Genomic DNA, 21,478 nt, shown 5'->3' on the forward strand with positions numbered 1-21,478 from the left:
CCTTCGGCCCAACTTGTCCATGCCGTCCTTTTTTTTTTGGAAACCCATAAGCTAATTGTTCATCCTGAGAGAGGCAAGGAGGAGCAATTTGTTGCAGGTGTGCTGGGGTAAGAGATCGGCTTTTAAATCACTTTTTCGTGGGCTTGGTGTATTTATTTATTTATTCTAAACTTTTAAACTCTAGACCGGAAGTAGGCCGCGCGCGGGGTGTTGTGGGAAGGGTATTTGAATTTTTTTTGTGGCGCGGGAGGTTTAAAAAGCAGGCCACACTATACAGCGGGCAGTGGCGTTAGCGGGCAGCCGAGTGAGCAGGGAGTAGAGTGAGAGCTGAAAGGGCTTTGGCGCTAAGGGCGAGGCGGGGTAAGTTTAATTCTTAAGTACGTTTCTCTGTGTCCCTTGAAATAAGAAGGGAAACTATGCGTGTGAGGCCAGTCTGTTGTTCCCAATGTACGATGTAGGAGGTCCTGGAGGCTCCTGGCCTCCCGGACGTCCATATCTGTGATGGTGTGTCGAGCTGCGGTTCCTAAGGGACCGTGTTAGAGAACTGGAACTGCAGCTCGAGGATCTTCATCTGGTTAGGGAAAATGAGGAGGCGATAGACAGGAGCTATCAGCAGGTGGTCACACCAGGGCCACGGAAGGTAGACAAGTGGGTAACGTCCAGGAAAGGGAAAGCTCGGGTGATAGAGAGCACCTTGGTGGATGTGCCCCTTCACAATAAGTACTCCTCAGGATGAAGGAGTATAATATCAGGGGTAAGACTCTTAGCAGTGTAGAGGATCAGAAGGACCTTGGGGTCCGGGTCCATAGGACTCTTAAATCGGCCTCGCAGGTGGAGGAGGTGGTTAAGAAGGCGTATGGTGTGCTGGCCTTCATCAATCGAGGGATTGAGTTTAGGAGTCGGGAGGTAATGATGCAGCTGTATAGGACCCTGGTCAGACCCCACCTGGAGTACTGTGCCCAGTTCTGGTCGCCTCATTACAGAAAGGATGTGGAAGCCATAGAAAGGGTGCAGAGGAGATTTACAAGGATGTTGCCTGGATTGGGTGGCATGCCTTATGAGGATAGGTTGAGGGAGCTCGGTCTTTTCTCCTTGGAGAGACGAAGGATGAGAGGTGACCTGATAGAGGTTTACAAGATGTTGAGAGGTATAGATCGGGTGGATTCTCAGAGGCTTTTTCCCAGGGCTGAAATGGCTGCTACGAGAGGACACAGGTTTAAGGTCCTGGGGAGTAGGTACAGAGGAGATGTCAGGGGTAAGTTTTTCACTCAGAGGGTGGTGGGTAGTGGAATCGGCTGCCGTCAGGGTGGTGGAGGCAAACTCAATAGGGTCTTTTAAGAGACTTCTGGATGAGTACATGGGACTTAATAGGATTGAGGGTGATAGGTAAGCCTATATATAAGCCTAGGTAGGTAGGGACACGACCGGCGCAACTTGTGGGCCGAAGGGCCTGTTTGTGCTGTAGTTTTTCTATGTTCTAATCCCAATTGCCCGCATTTGGCCCATATCCCTCTATATCCATCGTACCCATGTAACTATCTAAATGCTTTTTAAAAGACAAAATTGTACCCGCCTCTACTACTATCTCTGGCAGCTTGTTCCAGACACTCACCACCCTCTGTGTGAAAAAATTGCCCCTCTGGACACTTTTATATCTCTCCCCTCTCACCTTAAACCTATGCGCTCTAGTTTTAGACTACCCTACCTTTGGGAAAAGATATTGACTATCTAGCTGATCTGTGCCCCTCATTATTTTATAGACCTCTGTAAGATCACCCCTCAACCTCCTATACTCCAGAGAAAAAACTCCCAGTCTATCCAGCCTCTCCTTATACCTCGATCCATCAAGTCCCGGTAGCATCCTAGTAAATCTTTTCTGCACTCTTTCTAGTTTTTAATATCCTTTCTACAATAGGGTGCCCAGAATTGCACACAGTATTCCAAGTGTGGCCTGACCAATGTCTTTTACAACTTCAACAAGACATCTCAACTCCTGTATTCAATGTTCTGACCGATGAAATCAAGCATGCCGAATGCCTTCTTCACCACTCTGTCCACCTGTGACTCCACTTTCAGGGAGCTATGAACATGTACCCCCCCGATCTCTTTGTTCTATAACTTTCCCAACACCCTATCATTAACTATGGAAGTCTACCTTCTTGGTTATCCTCATCTACCTTCTTGGTTATCCCTTCAAAAAACTCAATCAAATTTGGGAGACATGATTTTCCATTCACAAAGCCATGCTGACTCCCTAATCCGTCCTTGCATCTCTAAATGCCTGTAGATCCTGTCTCTCAAAATACCTTCCAACAATTTACCCACCACAGATGTGAGGCTCACTGGCCTGTAGTTCCCAGGCTTTTCCCTGCAGCCCTTTTTAAACAAAGGCACAACATTTGCCATTCTCCAATCTTCAGGCACCTCACCCGTGACTTTCGATGATTCAAATATCTCGGCTAGAGCACCCGCAATTTCCTCCCTAGCCTCCCACAATGTCCTGGGATACACTTCATCAGGTCCTGGGGATGTATCTATCTTGATGCGCTTTAAGACTTCCAGCACCTCCTTCTCTGTAATATGTACAGTCCTCAAGACTTCACTATTTATTTCCCCAAGTTACCTAACATCCATGCTTTTCTCAACAGTAAATACTGATGAGAAATATTCATTTCGGATCTCGCCCATCTCTTGTGGATCCACAATTAGATGACCTTGTTGATCCTTAAGAGGCCCTACTCTCTCCCTTGTTACTCTTTTGCCCTTTATCTATTTGTAGAAGCTCTTTGGATTCTCCTTTCCCTTATCTGTGAAAACAATCTCGTGTCCCCCTTTTTGCCCTCCTGATTTCTCTCTTAACTCTACTCCTACACCCCGTATACTCTTCAAGAGATGTTCAAGTTGGTCTGAGAAGAGTAGGATTTTGGGGTCAGGAAACTTGCACAAAACATCAGATTAATTTATCACAACCTGAACAGCAGATAATTTTGTACATGGAAGGAAACAGCTCTGTTCACAATCACGTTAGGGAGAAACTGCAAATGTGGAGACTGAGTGATTCAGTTTCCTGGCGGACCATTTCTTATGGTTTTTAAATTCAGCACATTTCTATTTTTACGAGTTTAATATATTATGGGACGGCATGGTGGCACAGTGGTTAGCACTGTTGCCTCATAGCGCCAGGGACCTAGGTTCAATTTCTGGGTTGGGTCACTGCCTGTGCGGAGTCTGCACATTCTCCCTGTGTCTGCGTGGGGTTCCTCTGGGTGCTCTGGTTTCCTCCCACAGTTGGAAAGACATGCTGGTTGGGTACATTGGCTATGCTAAATTCTCCCTCTGAGTACCCGAACAGGCGTCGAAGTGTGGCAACTCAGGGATTTTCACAGTAACTTCATTGCTGTGTAAATGTATGCCTACTTGTTGCATTAATAAATAAACTTAAATTATATTACATGTAGCTATGCTGTATCTTTCCAGAGTCATTACCCCACAGAAGGAATCCATTGGGTTTCTCAAGTCTATTTGACGCTTTGTAGACTGGTTACACAGCCTGAAAAAACATCACAACGTGCAGAGTGGGCAGAAACAGTAGACATTTTCTGTGTGTGGACGAGGCTTCAACCTGGAGAGACACAAGGACTCTGGCACCATGGAGAAACAGTGGAAATGGGAGGATTGTGGGAAGGGATTCAATTACCCATCTGCACTGAAAACTCATCAATGCAGTCACACTGGGGTCGAGGCTGTTCAGTTGTGCTGACTGTGGGAAGGGATTCACTGTTATCTGCTCTGCAGAAACAGCGAGTTCACACCGGGGAGAGACCGTCCGCCTGCTCTGAGTTTGGGAAAGGATTCTCTGAGCCATCCAGTCTGTGGAGACACCAGAGAGTTCATATTGGAGAGGCCATTTATTTGCACTAAGTGTGGAAGTAAAAGAATAATTCAACCCCTGTTGAGACATTATGGCAATCACTCAGCTTAGACCTATTATCTGCTCTGACTCTGGGTGTTAACTAAATTATTTGAGATTAAATATATAAAGATGGAGGGCATTGATTGGATGATTGAGTGCAAATAAAGAGAGACACTGTCACATTGAGGAAGTATGTACCTGTAATGCTTCACTCTGTAAATAAATCTATTCCAAGTAAAAGATTGACTCCTGTTTCTTCCTTAGGGTCAGAGGTTTACAGCATGAAAACAGGTCCTTTGGCCCAACTTGTCCATGCCGCTCTTTTTTTTTAAACCCCTAAGCTGGTCCCAATTGCCCTTGTTTGGCCCATATCCCTCTATATCCATCTTATCCATGTAACTGTCAACGCTTTTTAAGGACAGAATTGTACCCACCTCTACTACTACCTCTGGCAGCTTGTTCCAGACACTCACCACCCTCTGAAAAAACTGCCCCTCTGGACCCTTTTGTATCTCTCCCCTCTCACCTTAAACCCATACTCTCTAGTTAATTCTCCCCTACCTTTGGGAAAAGATATTGATTATCTAACTGATCTACGCCTCATTATTTTTTAGACCTCAATAGGTCACCCTTAAACCGCCTACACTCCAGAGAAAAACATCCCAGTCTATCCAGCCTCTCCTTATAACTCAAACCATCAAGTCCTGGTAGCATCCTAGTAAATGTTTTCTGCACTCTTTCTAGTTTAATATTCTTTCTATGATGGGATGACCAGAACTGTACACAGTATTCCAAGTGTCGCCTTATTGTACAACTTCAATGAGATGTCTCAACTCCTGTATTCAATGTTCTGACCAATGGAACCAAGCATGCCGAATGCCTTCTTCACCACCTGTGACTCCACTTTTAAGGAGCTATGAACCTGAACCCCCAGATCTCTTTGTTCTGTAACTCTCCCCAATGTCCTACCATTAACTGAGTAAGTCTTGCCCTGGTTCAATTGACCAAAATGCATCACCTCGCATTTAGATAAATTAAACTCCATCTGCCAATTGTCAGCCCACTGGTACAATTGATCAAGATCCCGTTGCAATCCGAGATAACCTTCTTTACTGTCCACTATGCCACCAATCTTGGTGTAATCTGCAAACTTACTACTACCATGCCTACTAAATTCTCATCCAAATCATTAATATAAATGACAAATAACAGTGAACACAGCACCGATCCCTGAGGCAGACCACTGGTCACAGGCCTCCAGTTTGAAAAACAACCCTCTACAACCACCTTCTGTCATCAAGCCAATTTTGAATCCATTTGGCTAACTCATCCTGGATCCCGTGAGATTTAACCTCATGCAACAACCTACCATGCGGTACCTTGTCAAAGGCCTTGCTAAAGTCCATGTAGACAACATCAACTGCACTACTCTCATCTACCTTCTTGGTTACTCTTTCAAAAAACTCAATCAAATTTGTGAGAGATGATTTTCCACTCACAAAGCTATGCTGACTGTCCCTAATCAGTCCTTGCCCTTTAAATGCGTGTAGATCCTATCTCTCAGAATACCTTCGAACAACTTACCCACTACAGATGTGAGGCTCACTGGCCTATAGTTCCCAGGCTTTTCCTTGCAACCCTTTTTAAACAAAGGCACAACATTTGCCATCCTCCAATCTTCAGGCACCTCACCTATGGCTGTCGATGATTCAAATATCTCTGCTCGGAGACCTGCAATTTCCTCCCTAGCCTCCTCCACTGTAGGATTCCCTATCAGCATTATAACATGGTATTGTCAGGGTCTGATTAACTGCCAATGTTCTCGGAGTCTGAATCACATGACCAGTGGAAGAATGAAGTGGAGATGTGGACATGGGTTATATCTTTACCAAGGAGGAAACAAGATCTGGCCTTGGCATTGTCACTTCCTAACAAAAGGAAAATCGGAAGCCAAGTACTTTGACAGCTGGAAACCCATCAGTTGGACGCTGAAGGTTTGAATCTTTGATTAGGGTTCATTTTGAGATTTACAAGATAGATGATGTATTGGTTGCCTATGAAGCATGATTGGATTTTGACAAGTTTTGTGTGAGGGTGAAAGCATCTTTAGTGCATCTGGATATCGCAACAAAAGACAGGATTGGAACAGCACTAATACGCGATTGAACCCCAGCAAAGACTGGGGAACTATTAACAGGTGTTTCAGGTCTGAATGAAAATATCATCGTGTGATAAACACTCGCAGTGAGACACAACACAGAGAATTCTGAGGCTGAACACAATGATGATGGTTATCACTCTGAAGGAATTGGAATGTCATAAGGAATTTGGTCCAATGATGAGTGTGTTAGTCACAGACTCAGTCACCTGTTCTGTTACTTACCCCATAACCTTTCACCCCCTTGTTAATCAAGAATATATCCAGCTCTGCCTTCAAGATATTCAAAGGTGATTCTTACAGCAACTTTTGAGGAAGAGTTCCAGAAACTCACAACCCTCTGAAAAAAATACTTTCCTCATCTCTGCCGTAAATGAATGATCATTTATTTTAAACAGTAACCCCTTATTCTAGATTCTCCTACTAGAGGAAACATGCCCTCCACATCCACCTCCTGTCAAAACCCCTCTGGATCTTATATGTTTGATTCAAGTTGCCTCTTACTCTTCAAAACTCCAGTCTAACCTTGCCTCATAATCCCATTCCACAGTGACTGCACCTCGACAGTGTGTGGATCAGATCGAAGATGTTACCCAGATTCACCTCATGGTGAAGAGTGACACAAGGTTAAGGAGTATGAAAGGTTTCCAGTTGGTGATATCAATAGATTGAAGCCACTAAAGAGAGTGTTGATTCCATGTAAAGTAGCTGGAGTCAGCACTCCAGGCCTGGTGTAGTCTGGTGTGTCTGACAGTGAACCTCCTCAGTTTAATGTTGAGTGAATCTTCCATGAAAAAGGCACAAATGCAACTGGACATGGAACAAGGTATGATTGTTTTATTTGGAAAGTCAGTGATCTGCAGTTTACTCAATCAGGACATTATCGTATCCTCTTAACAAAACCTGATGTTTCTAATCATAGGGTTTGAGAAGGATTCATGGCATCAGGTGAAGAGAATCAGAAAAAAATTACAAATTGTCTTAAAGCTGCACAAACAATTTGCTTGTCCTATCTAACAAAGATTAAAAATCCTGCTACAAGATGCAAGGCTGGTTGGTGAAGAGTATACGAGACTCAGAACAGATTAGTACAAAGTATCGGACAAAGCCATTACATCCTTCCCTTGGCTCATGAAGAAGTTGCTGTGCATCTAAAGGTATGAGACAAAGACAGAATTATTTTCATTCTACACTTTATCGATATGGTGACCCAATTTAGTCTTTCTCCAATAATACATGGTAAGGACAAAAGGATGATTCTAGAACAAGTCATTGAGAAGTGGACAGGGACTGGACCTGGGGCACCAGCTAGGTTTCTGACTGATAATGGAGGGGAATTTGTTAATGATGAGTTTGGAGACGTGTGTGAAAACATGAACACGGCAGCTGAAAGTCCTTTCAGTGATGGACTCTGTGAAAGGAATCACACGGTGATCGATGAAATGCTGCAGAAAATCTTAGCTGATCAGCCAAACTGCAAGTTGATAACTGCACTGGCCTGGACGATTCAGGGAAAGAATTCACTTCAGATGGTTGGAGGGTATAATCCCTGTCAATTGGTCTATGGGAGAAATCCCAAATTACCCTCTGTGCCGGGCAATCGCCCTCCTGCTTTTGAAGGTATGACAATTAGCACAATTTTTATTCATTTATTATCGAATTGTTTCACTAAAATAATTGCTCGAGCGAAGAAATTGTGGATCCTAGAAGAGCGGTGTCTTATAATGTAATACTTTGTACAAAATAAAGAACATCATATTTTTCTTCTACAATTTGTTTTGAAATATTGTTGTGTGAGTTGTTACAATTCAGGTTGGAAACATTAACGTTTCAAGAGAAATTTAAACACCCAGTGATTAACTGAAAAAATTACATCAGAAGATTCCAGGTTTTTAAACAAAAACAAACTTTACTTCATATAAAACAAAAGAAATATTAAAAACCAGCATGATTAATTATATTTTGTGAAGATTTATGCTGTAAACTCAGTTCTACTTTTCAACCCCTCTTTAGCTCTGAAGAGTCACGTGGACTCAAAACATGAATCCTATTTTCACTCACCACAGATGCTGTCAGACCTACTGAGTTTTTGCAGTATTTTTCAGCTTTTGTTTGTACTTTTTATCCCCCCCTCCTCCCTGCGCGCGCACACACACACACACACAAAAGAGTTCCCTTATATTTAATAACATAGAAACATAGAAACTAGAGGCAGGAGTAGGTCATTTGGCCCTTTGAACCTGCTCCACCATTTATCGTGACCATGGCTGATCATCGAATTCAATATCCTGATCCCTCCCTGCCTCCCATATCTCTTGACCCTTTTTGACCCAAGAGCTATATCTAATTTCTTCTTGAAGGTTCATTCACTTCTGTTCCTGGAACCATCCCAAAGGAATGTCAATGCTCTCCAAGATTCACTTTAATTCTCCTCACTTTTCCAGCTATTCTCCAAGATTTTATGGGGATCCTTCCATTAGCTTTCGACTAAACAACTTTTCTTTAAGACCTCAAACCTGTGGCCTCCTCAGTTCAAGCATGGGCTTCACTGCCTTCTTCCTGAGGGATTTAAACATTGGGAACACCCCGGATTCCTAATGACCCTCTTGGCTCCAGGTCCCACAGCTGGTTCACAGCTCCTGGTCCCACAGCTGACGGTTTCCAAGCTAACTGCAGACTGCCTGCTTTCTGTGAGAAACACCCAGAATTCCAATCAAGGCTCAACCCTGAATCACTTATCCCCATGGTAACAGAGACCAATTGGGATGTCCAATAGATGTTTAAATTAATTAACTTGTAATTTCAAAACCAAACATGTAACCCTGAGGTCTGCCTGATGAGTTCACCTCTGTAACAAAGGCAGGACGATAAGTGTCAGACCCAATGGTCCTCATTTTACCAGCACACCCGCCCTAAATTTGGGCGGACGAGGCTCACAGAACGGAATTCTCCATTGTCCTCGGACACGATCTTACGAGCCTCGGGCGGGCCAGTAAAATTCCGGCCAATGTCTCCAGGTCTCCTGCTAAAAGAGGCTGAGCCCAGCCCCCTTTTTATAGCATTAGCTGCTGTACTCTTCTCAATAAGAGTTTAAATGTCCCAAATCTTGTGTTAATTGTGCTACTTCCAGCTGATTTTCACAGTAGAAAATGTGATTTTCAGCATCTACAATAATCAAATATCCCGTGGCTGTTTTTTTCTAAATCAAATTACTTGCAATCTTCTTGAATGAACATGTCAAAACTGAAGGAATTCCCTCTGTGTATTTAATTAGAAATGTCTCACTGTGACTCAAAGAGGAAGAGTCCAGCTGTCCTTTTACAGTTCTTATCCTTCCAGCTTTGACTCCTTAAATCAACATGGGCCACATCTTGTGATTGCAAAGTCCCTTCGGGTATTTTTACCAGATTCTCAACCCAGATTTTTGATTTTAAAAAAACTAATTCTCAAGCTCAAAGTTAATTTGTAAAACAGGAATGATTAGACAGACACAAACCTCTTCCTCAGGAAGAAATGAAAATGTATCACCATCTAAATATCCTATTTAGAATATTACAATTTTCTGTACATATTAATAACAGCCATGATCATATTGAATGGCGGAGCAGCTCAAAGAGCATCAGCCCACTGGAAGCTAAATCCTGAGATCGGTCAGTCCAGCAGAAAGAAACCCTCCGACCGTCCCACTTCGGGGAGGCGATGGCCTAGTGGTATTATTGCTAGACTATTAATCCAGAAACTCAGCTAATGTTCTGGGAACATGGGTTCGAATCCCACCACGACAGATGGTGGAATTTGACTAAAAAATATCTGGAATTAAGAATCTACTGATGACCATGAAACCGTTGTCGATTGTCAGCGTTCTTCAGGGAAGGAAATTTGTCGTCCTTACCTGGTTTGGCCGACATGTGATTCCAGAGCCACAGCAATGTGACTGACACTCAACTACCCTCTCGAGAGAAACTAGGGATGGGCAATAAACGCTGACCAGCCAGCGACACCCATGTCCCACGAATGAATAATAAAACTGTCAGAGTGAACATGGTTCAGTTCTGGATGTGGAATAACAGCAGAATCCAGTCCCTGTAATCACTTGTGAACTCGCTGGTATCTGAACAGATTGGATAACTGAGTGAATGCCATCCTGCACAGACCCAGTGAATGGCCTCTCCCCAGCATGAAGACACTGGTGTGTCAGAAGGTTGGATGAATCAATGATTGCTTTCTCACTCAGCTGAACAGCCTCTCCCTGTTGTGAACTCACTGGTGTGTCTGCAAGTGAGATAATCGATTAAATCTCTTCTCACACTCTGGACAGCTGAATGGCCTCTCCCCTGTGTGAACTCGTTCATGTCTCAGCAGGTCAGATGAAGTAGTGAATGCTTTCCCACACTCAGAGCAGGTGAACGGTCTCTCCCTGGTGTGAACTCGCTGGTGTATCTGTAGGTTGTAGGAGAGAGAGAATCCCTTTCCACATTCAGAGCAGGTGAATGGCCTCTCCCCAGTGTGAACTCGCTGGTGTGTCTGCAACTGAGATAACCGACTGAAACTCATCACACACTTGGAGCAGGTAAATGGCCTCTCCCCACTGTGAATTCGCTGGTGTATCCGGAGGTTGGAGGAGCGAGAGAATCCCTTTCCACACTGTGAACAGATGAACGGCCTCTCCCCTGTGTGAACCCGCTGGTGTGTCATTAAGTCGGATGAATTAGTAAATCCCTTTGCACACTTAGTGCAGGTGAATGGTCTCTCCCCAGTGTGACTGCGCCGATGAATTTCCAGCTCCGAGGGGAATCTGAATCCCTTCCCACAATGTCCACATTTCCACAGTTTCTCCATGGTGCCAGTGTCCTTGTATCTCTCCAGGTTTGCTGATTAGTTGCGGTTGGTGTGTGTGTGTGTGTTACACCAATGTTTAAAATCTTTTCAAGCAGATAAAAGAGAGAAACATTTCTCCTGGACTCAAATGCCGATAATATTCTGGTACCAATAATAGAACAATTCTGTTAATTCTTCACATGATGTTTCCTTTGAGATTTCAATCAGTAAATCCTTCCCTCCATTATCCTGTAAAAGGAGTTGACAAAAGTCATCACCGTCAGAGCTGGATAGAAATTCAGAACAGATAATTCTGAATATAACTGGACTAAAAACATGTGGTATACAATGCTGCATTTCTTAATTAGATAGGTGATGGGAAGGACATTTGAGAAAACTATATTTACTCCAGATTTTAAAAGCAATCTTTTTGAATTGTAATGTCTCTTTGACTGGAACTATATAACATAACTACATGCTATAATTACAAGAATAAAACAATGAATCTTATTACCGAAACATAAATATACCAAATATATGAACACAAGCTATATCTCTGTTGTGACTAATCTAAAAAGTAAACAAATTTCCAGAAAGTTCCAATGGAATACTGAAGGACAAGGTTTCACATTTTAAAAAATACTTTACAAATCAATCTAAAACCAGCATCACTAAATCATGCAAAGAGAGAAACACTATTTGAATGCACAAGATAAATTACACTTTAAAAAGCTCAGACAATAAAAACAGGTTTCACAAAATCACAAACATTTCCCCCTCAGTATATTTGGCTCTAATTCCAGTTACAGAGTCCCACAACTCTCTGTAATTCCCAGGGGGAGAAATAAAGTGTTTTCCTCACAGCTGTTGTCCAGAGGATGAAGTTTGAGTCTGTGTGTGACGTTTGAGTCTGTGGTGAAGTTTGAGTCTGTGTGTGAAGTTTGAGTCTGTGGTGAAGTTTGAGTCTGTGGTGAAGTTTGAGTCTGTGGTGAAGTTTGAGTCTGTGGTGAAGTTTGAGTCTGTGTGTGAAGTTTGAGTCTGTGGTGAAGTTTGAGTCTGTGGTGAAGTTTGAGTCTGTGGTGAAGTTTGAGTCTGTGGTGAAGTTTGAGTCTGTGTGTGAAGTTTGAGTCTGTGGTGAAGTTTGAGTCTGTGTGTGAAGTTTGAGTCTGTGGTGAAGTTTGAGTCTGTGGTGAAGTTTGAGTCTGTGGTGAAGTTGGAGTCTGTGGTGAAGCTACAAACAGAAGCTGTTCTGTTTCAAATCAAACTGCGGGACTTGGAAGAAAATGATGGGAAGCTGGCAGCCCAGCACGCAGGCGCAGAGAGCGCTGCTGAGCCGAGCTGTCCGGAGCAGGCGCACAGAGCGCTGCTCAGCCGAGCTGTCCGGAGCAGGCGCAGTGCGGCTGCCGCCAGCGGTCGCTCTCGATCTCTTTTTGGAGCAGCAGCCGCCGTAGAGAGAGGGGGGAGGGGGAGATCACCGAGCGGCTTCTCGCTCTGGCCGGAGCCGCCAGCCGGTTGCCCGGAAACCTTGGCTCGAGGAGGTGCAGAGGGAGGGGAACAATGGGTGGGGGCGGGGCTCCCGTGTCCGCTCGCCCGGGCCTGCGCACTGGAACCCGAGGATGTCACTGCGGTGCAGACTGATTCCTATTGGCTGATATAGGCAGGCCTCCATTGACATCACAATGCGGAAGTTTGTTGATGATTTTCAGAGTGAAACTTCCTCCTCTGGGAACATCTGGGAGGAAATCAATGTTTCCCTCTTTCCATTTCTTTTCTCATTCTGGGGGAAATTGGGGACTCGCAGCAACTGAAGGGAGAGGAAGTGAATTCAGGGAGGCTGCAGACTGGAACTATTACAGACGAACATCGGAATTAGGAGCAGGACGAGACCCAGGTATCTTTTTCTTTCTCTCTCTCAGATATTGACATCTTTTGGCTCCCTCAGGTTGTCACATTTATTTATCTAACAAGATAACCTCTTACCTAATGCTCACAATTAAAGGCGGAGAAGACTGTTTAAATGAACAGTAAATTCACTGGGACAGAGATATGTTTAATGTAGTTATATGGTACGTGCTGTGTTATTTATGATTCCCTATTTCTTGTCTTGACATATAAAAGGCACTGTGTCAACATTGCCTATTTCCACTGATGGAGACATTCCAACATAGAAGGAATCCATTTGGCAACTCAAATCCATGCCAACCCTCTGTGGAGCAATTCAGTCAGTCCCATTCCCTCTCTGTACTCCCATTCCCCTGAGTTTCACATCACAATGGAATGGATGAGAATTCCAGATGAGCTGAGACTGGGGTGGAGTCGGGTGATGTTACTGAGGTGGAAATAGTGATGATGATGTGGATGTGTGGCTGGAAGCTCATCTTGGGGTGAAATATTTCACCAGGGTTGTGAACAGCTTGTTTCAGGTCAGACATGTTTGTGATTTATACAAACGATCTGGAAGAAGGTGTAACTGGGGTGAACAGTAAGTTTGCGGACGACACAAAATTGGCAGGACTTGCAGATAGTGAGGAATCATAGAAACCCTACAGTGCAGAAGGAGGCCATTCGGCCCATCAAGTCTGCACCGACCACAATCCCACCCAGGACCTACCCCCACATATTTACTCGCTAACCTACGCATCTCAGGACTCTAAGGGGAAATTTTTAACCTGGCCAATCAACCTAACCCGCACACCGTTGGACTGTGGGAGGAAACCGGAGCACCTGGAGGAAACCCACGCAGACACGAGGAGAATGTGCAAACTCCACACAGACAGTGACCCGAGCCGGGAATCAAACCCAGGACCCTGGAGCTGTGAAGCAGCAGTGCTAACCACTGTGCTACCATGCCGCTCCTTAGAGGAGCATTGTCAGAAGCTACAGAAGGATATAGATAGGCTGGAAATTTGGGCAAAGAAATGGCAGATGGAGTTCAATCCTGATAAATGCGAAGTGATGCATTTTGGTAGAAATAATGTAGGGAGAAGCTATACGATAAATGGCAGAACCATAAAGGGTGTAGATACGCAGAGGGACCTGGGTGTGCAAGTCCACAGATCCTTGAAGGTGACGTCACAGGTGGAGAAGGTGGTGAAGAAGGCATATGGCATGCTTGCCTTTATAGGACGGGGCATAGAGTATAAAAGTTGGGGTCTGATGTTGCAGATGTATAGAACGTTGCTTCGGCCACATTTGGAATACTGCATCCAGTTCTGGTCGCCACACTACCAGAAGGATGTGGAGGCTTTGGAGAGAGTACAGAGGAGGTTTACCAGGATGTTGCCTGGTATGGAGGGGCTTAGTTATGTGGAGAGATTGGGTAAACTGGGGTTGTTCTCCCTGGAAAGACGGAGGATGAGGGGAGACTTAATAGAGGTGTATAAAATTATGAAAGGCATAGATAGGGTGAACGGTGAGAAGCTTTTCCCCAGGTCGGTGGTGACGTTCACGAGGGGTCATAGGTTCAAGGTGAAGGGGGGAGGTTCAACACAGATATCAGAAGGACATATTTACACAGAGGGTGGTGGGGGCCTGGAATGCGCTGCCAGGCAAGGTGGTGGAGGCAGACACACTGGGAACGTTTAAGACTTATCTAGATAGCCATATGAACGGAGTGGGAATGGAGGGATACAAAAGAATGGTCTAGTTTGGACCAGGGAGCGGCACGGGCTTGGAGGGCCAAAGGGCCTGTTCCTGTGCTGTATTGTTCTTTGTTAGAACCATAGAAAATTACAGCTCAGAAACAAGCCTTTTGGCCCTTCTTGTCTGTGCCGAACCATTTTTTGCCTCGTCCCACTGACCTGCACTTGGACCATATCCCTCCACACCCCTCTCATCCATGAACCCGTCCAAGTTTTTCTTAAATGTTAAAAGTGACCCCGCATTTACCACTTTATCCGGCAGCTCATTCCACACTCCCACCACTCTCTGCATGAAGAAGCCCCCCCTAATATTCCCTTTAAACTTTTCTCCTTTCATCCTTAACCCATGCCCTCTGGTCTTTTACTCCCCTAGCCTCAGTGGAAAAAGCCTGCTTGCATTCACTCTATCTATACCCATCAAAATCTTATACACCTCTATCAAATCTCCCCTCAATCTTCTACGCTCCAGGGAATAAAGTCCCAACCTATTCAATCTCTCTCTGTAACTCAGCTTCTCAAGTCCCGGCAACATCCTTGTGAACCTTCCCTGCACTCTTTCAACCTTATTTATATCCTTCCTGTAACTCGGTGACCAAAACTGTACACAATACTCCAAATTTGGCCTCACCAATGCCTTATATAACCTTACCATAACACTCCAACTTTTATACTTGATACTCCGATTTATAAAGGCCAATGTAACAAAGGCACTCTTTACGACCCTATCCACCTGTGATGTCACTTTTAGGGAATTCTGTCCCTGTATTCCCAGATCCCTCTGTTCAACTGCACTCTTCTGAGTCCTACCATTTACCCTGTACGTTCTACTTTGGTTTGTCCTTCCAAAGTGCAATATCTCACACTTGTCTGCGTTAAATTCCATTTGCCATTTTTCAGCCCATTTTTCTAGTTGGTCCAAATCCCTCTGCAAGCTTTGAAAACCTTCCTCACTGTCCACTACACCTCCAATCTTTGTATCATCAGCAAACTTGCTGATCCAATTTACCACATTATCATCCAGATCATTGATATAGATGACAAACAACATGTTCTTTGACATGTTGCCAGGAAGAGGGATAGAGTTGTTGGCAAGCGAGTGGAGTTTGGAGAGGGGACTGAAGACAGTGGGTTCAGTCTTCCCAGTATTTATATGAAAGAAATTTCTGTTTGTTTAGTACTGGAAGTCAGATAAGTCAGGATGGTGTGAGTTGGGGGAACTCGGAGGTGATGGTGTTTATACCCATCTGCTATCTCGGTCCTTCTAGTTGGTGGAGTTGAGGGTTTGTGAGATTCTGTCAAAGTTCTTGTCAAGTTGTAGATGTATAAAATCCCTTGCCTTCACCCCGGCCACTCCTACTTCTCTCTATCTCCTCCCAAAGTGCCGAAAGAGTCTTATGTAGACCCAGGCTGTGTGGCAGGGTTCATTCCCTGAAGGATATCAGTGAACCAGTTGGGTTTGTATGACAATCCAGCAGCTTTCTTGGTTACCCTTTCCTCACGGCAGACCCACAAATTAGCAGATTCATTCAGCTCAATTTCACAACCCACCTTTGTGTTTTTGTGGGTTCTTTCACACTCACTTTTTTCTGTTTTAAATCAATTTCACAGGGGTTTACAAGAAGAAGATTTGCAGTTGAGAAACTGAAACAAAACATGATATCAGAACCTGATGAGTCGGCCAATTTACTGTAACCTGAATATCATTGTATTTTGAAATTGGAAGAAAAAAGCACCGTTCACAGTGGAGAGAAACTGTACATGTGTTCTGTTTGTGGACAAGACTTCAACCAATCATCTGACCTTTGGGAACATAATTGCAGTCACAACAGGGAGATGGGATGGAAGTGTGAGGATTGTGGGAAGGAATTCAATTACCCATCCCTGCTGGAAACTCATCGACGCAGTCACACTGGTGAGAGGCCATTCATCTGCTCTCAGTGTGGGAAGAGATTCACTCAGTTATCCAGCTTACATATACACCAGAGGACTCATGCTGAGGAGAGGCCGTTTACCTGCTCCCAATGTGGGAAGGGATTCAATCAGTCATCCAATCTAGCAACACACCAGCGAGTTCATACTGGGGAGAAACCGTTCACCTGCTCTGAATGTGGGAAGGGATTTTCTCACTCATCCACTCTGCTGATACACCAGCGAACTCACACTCAGGAGAGGCCATTCACTTGCTCCCAGTGTGGGAAGGGATTTGCTGACTCATCTACTTTGTTGAAACACCAGCGAGTTCACACTGGGGAGAGGCCATTCACCTGTTCCCAGTGTGGAAAGGGATTTGCTCAGTCAGCCACCTTGTTCACACACCAGCGAATTCACACTGGGGAGAGGCCATTCACCTGCTCTGTGTGTGGGAAAGGATTCAGTCGGTCATCAACTCTGCTGACACACCAGCGAGTTCACACTGGGGAGAAACCATTCATCTGCTCTGTGTGTGGGAAAGGATTCAATCACTCATCCAACCGAGCAATACACCAGCGAATCCACACAGAGGAGAGGCCATTCACCTGCTCTGTGTGTGAGAAGGGATTCAATCAGTCGTCTAAACTAGCAATACATCAGCGGGTTCACACTGGGGAGAGGCCATTCACCTGCTTGCAGTGTGGGAAGGGATACGTTACCTCGTCGAATCTTCTGACGCACCAGCGAATTCACAACTAACTATTGTAATTGGATTTAAAATTAGGGAGAAACCATGAAAATGTGCAGACTGTGAGGAGAGTTTCAGTTACCCGTCAGAGCTGGAAGCACACTGGGGGCTGTTTGAAGATGGAGGGTTTCTACAAGCTGCTCTAAGACTTGTCTTCTCTCTGAAACTTCAGGACAGTCTATACTCATTATAGCAAGTATATTTATGGTTTCTAACTGTAATTGAAGTGGGATCTACATCTCGGAGGAATGTTGCATATTTGGAACTGAAATTGTGCTAAATTAGAAATTAAAGTTGTTTCCTTTCACTTTTAAATATTGTTCAACTGTTAATAGTTGAGCTGCTTCATTTTTTGGAATTATATTTAAGCTATCATTAAATAAAGTTTGTTTTACCATGAAAGATTCCTAATTTGTCAGTGGAATTACTCCTGGAGTGAAGCATCCTATCCTCACATTTATGCCAAAATAGAAAAATTTGTTTGGATCTAATCTGGCTTCCGAACATAATTTATGGGTTCTGGTCCAGGACACTTTTGGAAGGGACTCACTCAATAATCTACCCTCCAACCACCCCCGCTTCACACTGGGGAGAGACCTTTTAAATGCCCAGACTGTGAGAACTGCGATAAAAGCTGTGGAGAAGTGATGCCTCATCAACGTGTTCACACTGATGAGAGAGCATTCAGCTGCTTTTACTGCGAGATGGGGTTCAGGGAATCATTTCAACTCACTGTCCACCAGCGAGTTCACACTGGGGAGAGGCTATTCACCTGCTCTGAGTTTGGGAAGAGATTCACTCAGTTTTGAGGTTCGATTTCCAGTATCTGCAGTATCTTATTTTGATCTGATTTTTTGTTTGATTTATTATTGTCGCATGGATTGGGATACAGTGAACAGTATTGTTTCTTGCGCGCCATACAGGCAAAACCTACCGTTCCAGCATTTTCTGTTTTAGTTCCTTTTGAAGGGTTCTCCCTCTCTCCTCCATCCACACCGACAACAACAAGTCTGAGGAGCTCATGGAGCTCCTTTGTCACTAAGATTGAGACAGTCTGATCAGCTGCCTCTGCTGTTTCCCTCGCTTCCATTGGGTCAAACTGTGTCTAACAATTTGCCCAACCCTAAACTCATCTTTCTTTAGTTTCTCTCTGTCAAGCAGTCAATTTAGTAACCTATATTTGTATTGTTGGATATTAGAAATAAGATATACATTTAAGTGAGTTTAATTCGGTGTTTCTGTGTACAGAAGGGTTAATAGTTTCATAGATTAATGTTAAATAAAGGTGTTTGCATGTATGGGGTTTTGGTTTCATTTCAAACTGTGCCTGTATTGTATTCAGAGAGTTTACAATGTGAAAACACACATAAGGAAAGACGAGGTAAGGAAAGACTTGGCAACCAGTGGCCATTTTGGGTCAGAAATAATTTTTGAGTTAGCTGAAGAGGAAACTGCCAGAACCATTAGGCAGAACAATGGAGTAAGGGCAAGAAAGAAAGTCCCAGAAGTTGAAGAACAGATAGTTCTAGAAACCAGGGAATGAAAAAAGTCTGAGGAAAACTGAAGTCAAAGGGAATCTGAACAAGATACTGTTCCCTGAAATTAAAGAAAGGGGTAGAGAGAGGCTTCCAGTTAAAGGCAACACACCTGGTGAAGTTGGCTGGCAAAAAGCAGGACTCTGAAGTAATCCTAAGGTTGGGACTTTGGTACCACCTGTGAAACAGTAGTGTTCTGTTGATATGGCTGGGTACCTGAGAGATTGTGTGGAAGCTTGAATGCATGTGATAATCTGAGGCAGAAGAATAGTGAAAGGAGAGATTGAAATCCTGGAAGTGGATCCTTGCTGAAAAGATCTGAGAGAGTGCGTTGTTTGGGAGAACATTTTTGAGAGTGGATCTGATTGATGAAAATTTCTGTGCACCAATTTCAATGACAATGTTGCAATTTGTAATTTTACACATGACAGAATCTCAGTGTGATTACTCAGCATCAGGTAATACTCTGACCGGTGCAGTGCAAATGGTGGAACTTACTGATTAAGAACCGGTCAGAGATTACATTGAATCACAGAGAATTCTCTCATTCTTGGGCGACACGGTGACACAGTGGCTTGCACTGCTGACTCACAGTGCCAGGGTCCTGGGTTCAAATCATGGCTTGGGTCAATGTCTGTGTGGAGTTTGCACATTCTCCCCGTGTCTGCGTGGGTTTGCTCCGGTTTCCTCCCACAGTCCAAAGATGTTAGGTGGATTGGCCATGCTAAATTGCCCTGAGTGTCAGGGGGGCTAGCTAGGATAAATGCATGAGGTTATGGGGATAGGGCCTGGGTGGGATTGTGGTGGGTGCAGACTCAATGGGCCGAATGGCCTCCTTCTACACTGTAGGGATTCTATGAATATCCAGACCAGAAAGACATTGTTCGGTTTAACTAGTCTGTGCTGGTGTTTATATTTCACACAAGACACCTCCCATGCCATCTCCCTCATTTCAGCCTTTCAGCTCATCTTTCTAATCTCCTTTCCCTCATGTACTCATCACATTTTCTTTTTAAACGATGAGTTGTCCAGCTAGTTCCTGTGGCAGTGAATTTCACATTGTGATCAATCTCTGAGTATAGATGGTGAGTGACTTGGAGGGGAACGTGCAGGTGATGATGTTCCCATGCATTTGCTGCCCTTCTCCAAGGTGCTGGAGGTTGCGGGTTTGCAAGATGCTGTCAAAGAAGCCTTGGTGAGTGCTTGCAGTGAATCTTGTAGGTGGTACACACCTCCAGCTGCCATGTGAGTCAGTATTGGAGGGAGTAGATGTTTGTCGAAGGATTGCCAATCAAGCTGCTTTGTCTTGGATGGTGTTGAGCTTCCTGAGTTGTTGGTGCTGCACTAATTCAGAAAATTGGAGCTTATTCAATTCATAGAATCATAGAAACCCTACAGTGCAGAAAGAGGCCATTCGGCCCATCGAGTCTGCACCGACCACAATCCCACCCAGGCCCTACCCCCACATATTTACCCGCTAATCCCACTAACCTACGCATCTCAGGACTCTCAGGGGCAATTTTTAACCTGGCCAATCAACCTAACCCGCACATCTTTGGACTGTGGGAGGAAACCGGAGCACCCGGAGGAAACCCACGCAGACACGAGGAGAATGTGCAAACTCCACACAGACAGTGACCCAAGCCGGGAATCGAACGCGGTACACAAGAGTTGTGCCTTGTAGATGCTGGACTTTGGGGAGAAAGATTAAACAGACCTTTTAATGGAAAATTTACCTGATCTGGCCCAGACACCACGAGGAGATGGAAATGGGATGTGCTATGATTCTCAATTGAAACCCGACCCAACTGAAAAGGTGAACATTGAAGAGTTGAACATGGAGGGAGGGATGTCTGTTAGTGTTCTTCAGCAGTGGAAGTGGGGATCGGGATTGTACTGGAAGAACAGGAGTGATGGTGAAATGAGTCAGCAAATAGGGAACGGTTATTTAACCACCAGCTCGGGTTACTGAAGCCTGAATATTGTGGGAGAAAAAGGCGAGAGTGTTGCAGAGTTTAAAGTGGAACAAGAGAGTTTTAAGCTGGTGAAATTAGTGAAATCTGAGTCTCGGTTTTGTCTGCTGTCATTTTATGGAGGCCCCGTTTTGCTGAAAGCAACAGAGAAAACGCTGGAAAACCTCAGCAGGTCTGGCAGCATCTGTCAGGAGAGAAAAGAGCTGAAGTTTCGAGTCTGGATGACCCTCTGACAAACCTTTTTCTCTTTTGGTTTCAGATTCCAGCATCCGCAGTAATTTGCTTTTATCCCATTTTGCTGAAATTCTTTATTTCCACAGTTACAGAATCAGTGAAAAGACATGACACATTCTTCACAGCAGCATCAAACTCACACTGACTGTTTCCTCACTCACCTCGAGGTTATCGATTCGCCTCCGGCCTCTTCCGTTCACTCCTGCTTCGGGTGTGGTCTCAGAATGGGGAGGGGGAGGATTAGTGACCACCTCCCCGCACACCCCTCCCCTCACCCCCCTCCCCCCACAAACACACACAGAGGAACGACTCAAACACAATCATTAAATAAAGCGAAAGCAGACATACATGTTTTGTGTGTGTGTATGTGCTCGCACACAGGTACACACACACACATGAACTGAAATGCATGTACACCCACACAGACACACACTCAGACACAAGCGTGCATGCTCACAGACAAAATCGTAGGATTGCTACAGTACAGAAGAGACCATTCAGCCCTTTGAGTCTGCACTGACTCTCTGACAGAGCATCTTACCCAGGC

General features: G+C 44.5%; 2 protein-coding genes across 2 annotated transcripts in view; one reads left to right on the plus strand and one right to left on the minus strand.

Moving 5' to 3' along the window:
* Positions 1-21,478, minus strand: part of LOC144484979 (uncharacterized) — a 565,458-nt gene that overhangs the window by 524,444 nt on the left and 19,536 nt on the right. The gene's annotated exons all lie outside the window — the stretch shown is intronic.
* LOC144484994 (uncharacterized) lies at positions 12,581-17,588 on the plus strand. Its single transcript, XM_078203317.1, has 2 exons — positions 12,581-12,780; positions 16,139-17,588. The coding sequence occupies exon 2, from the start codon at positions 16,289-16,291 to the stop codon at positions 17,198-17,200; it is 912 nt and encodes a 303-aa protein (XP_078059443.1). The 5' UTR covers positions 12,581-12,780; positions 16,139-16,288; the 3' UTR covers positions 17,201-17,588.

Source organism: Mustelus asterias, unplaced genomic scaffold, assembly GCF_964213995.1.
Source record: "Mustelus asterias unplaced genomic scaffold, sMusAst1.hap1.1 HAP1_SCAFFOLD_150, whole genome shotgun sequence".
NCBI lineage: Eukaryota > Metazoa > Chordata > Chondrichthyes > Carcharhiniformes > Triakidae > Mustelus > Mustelus asterias.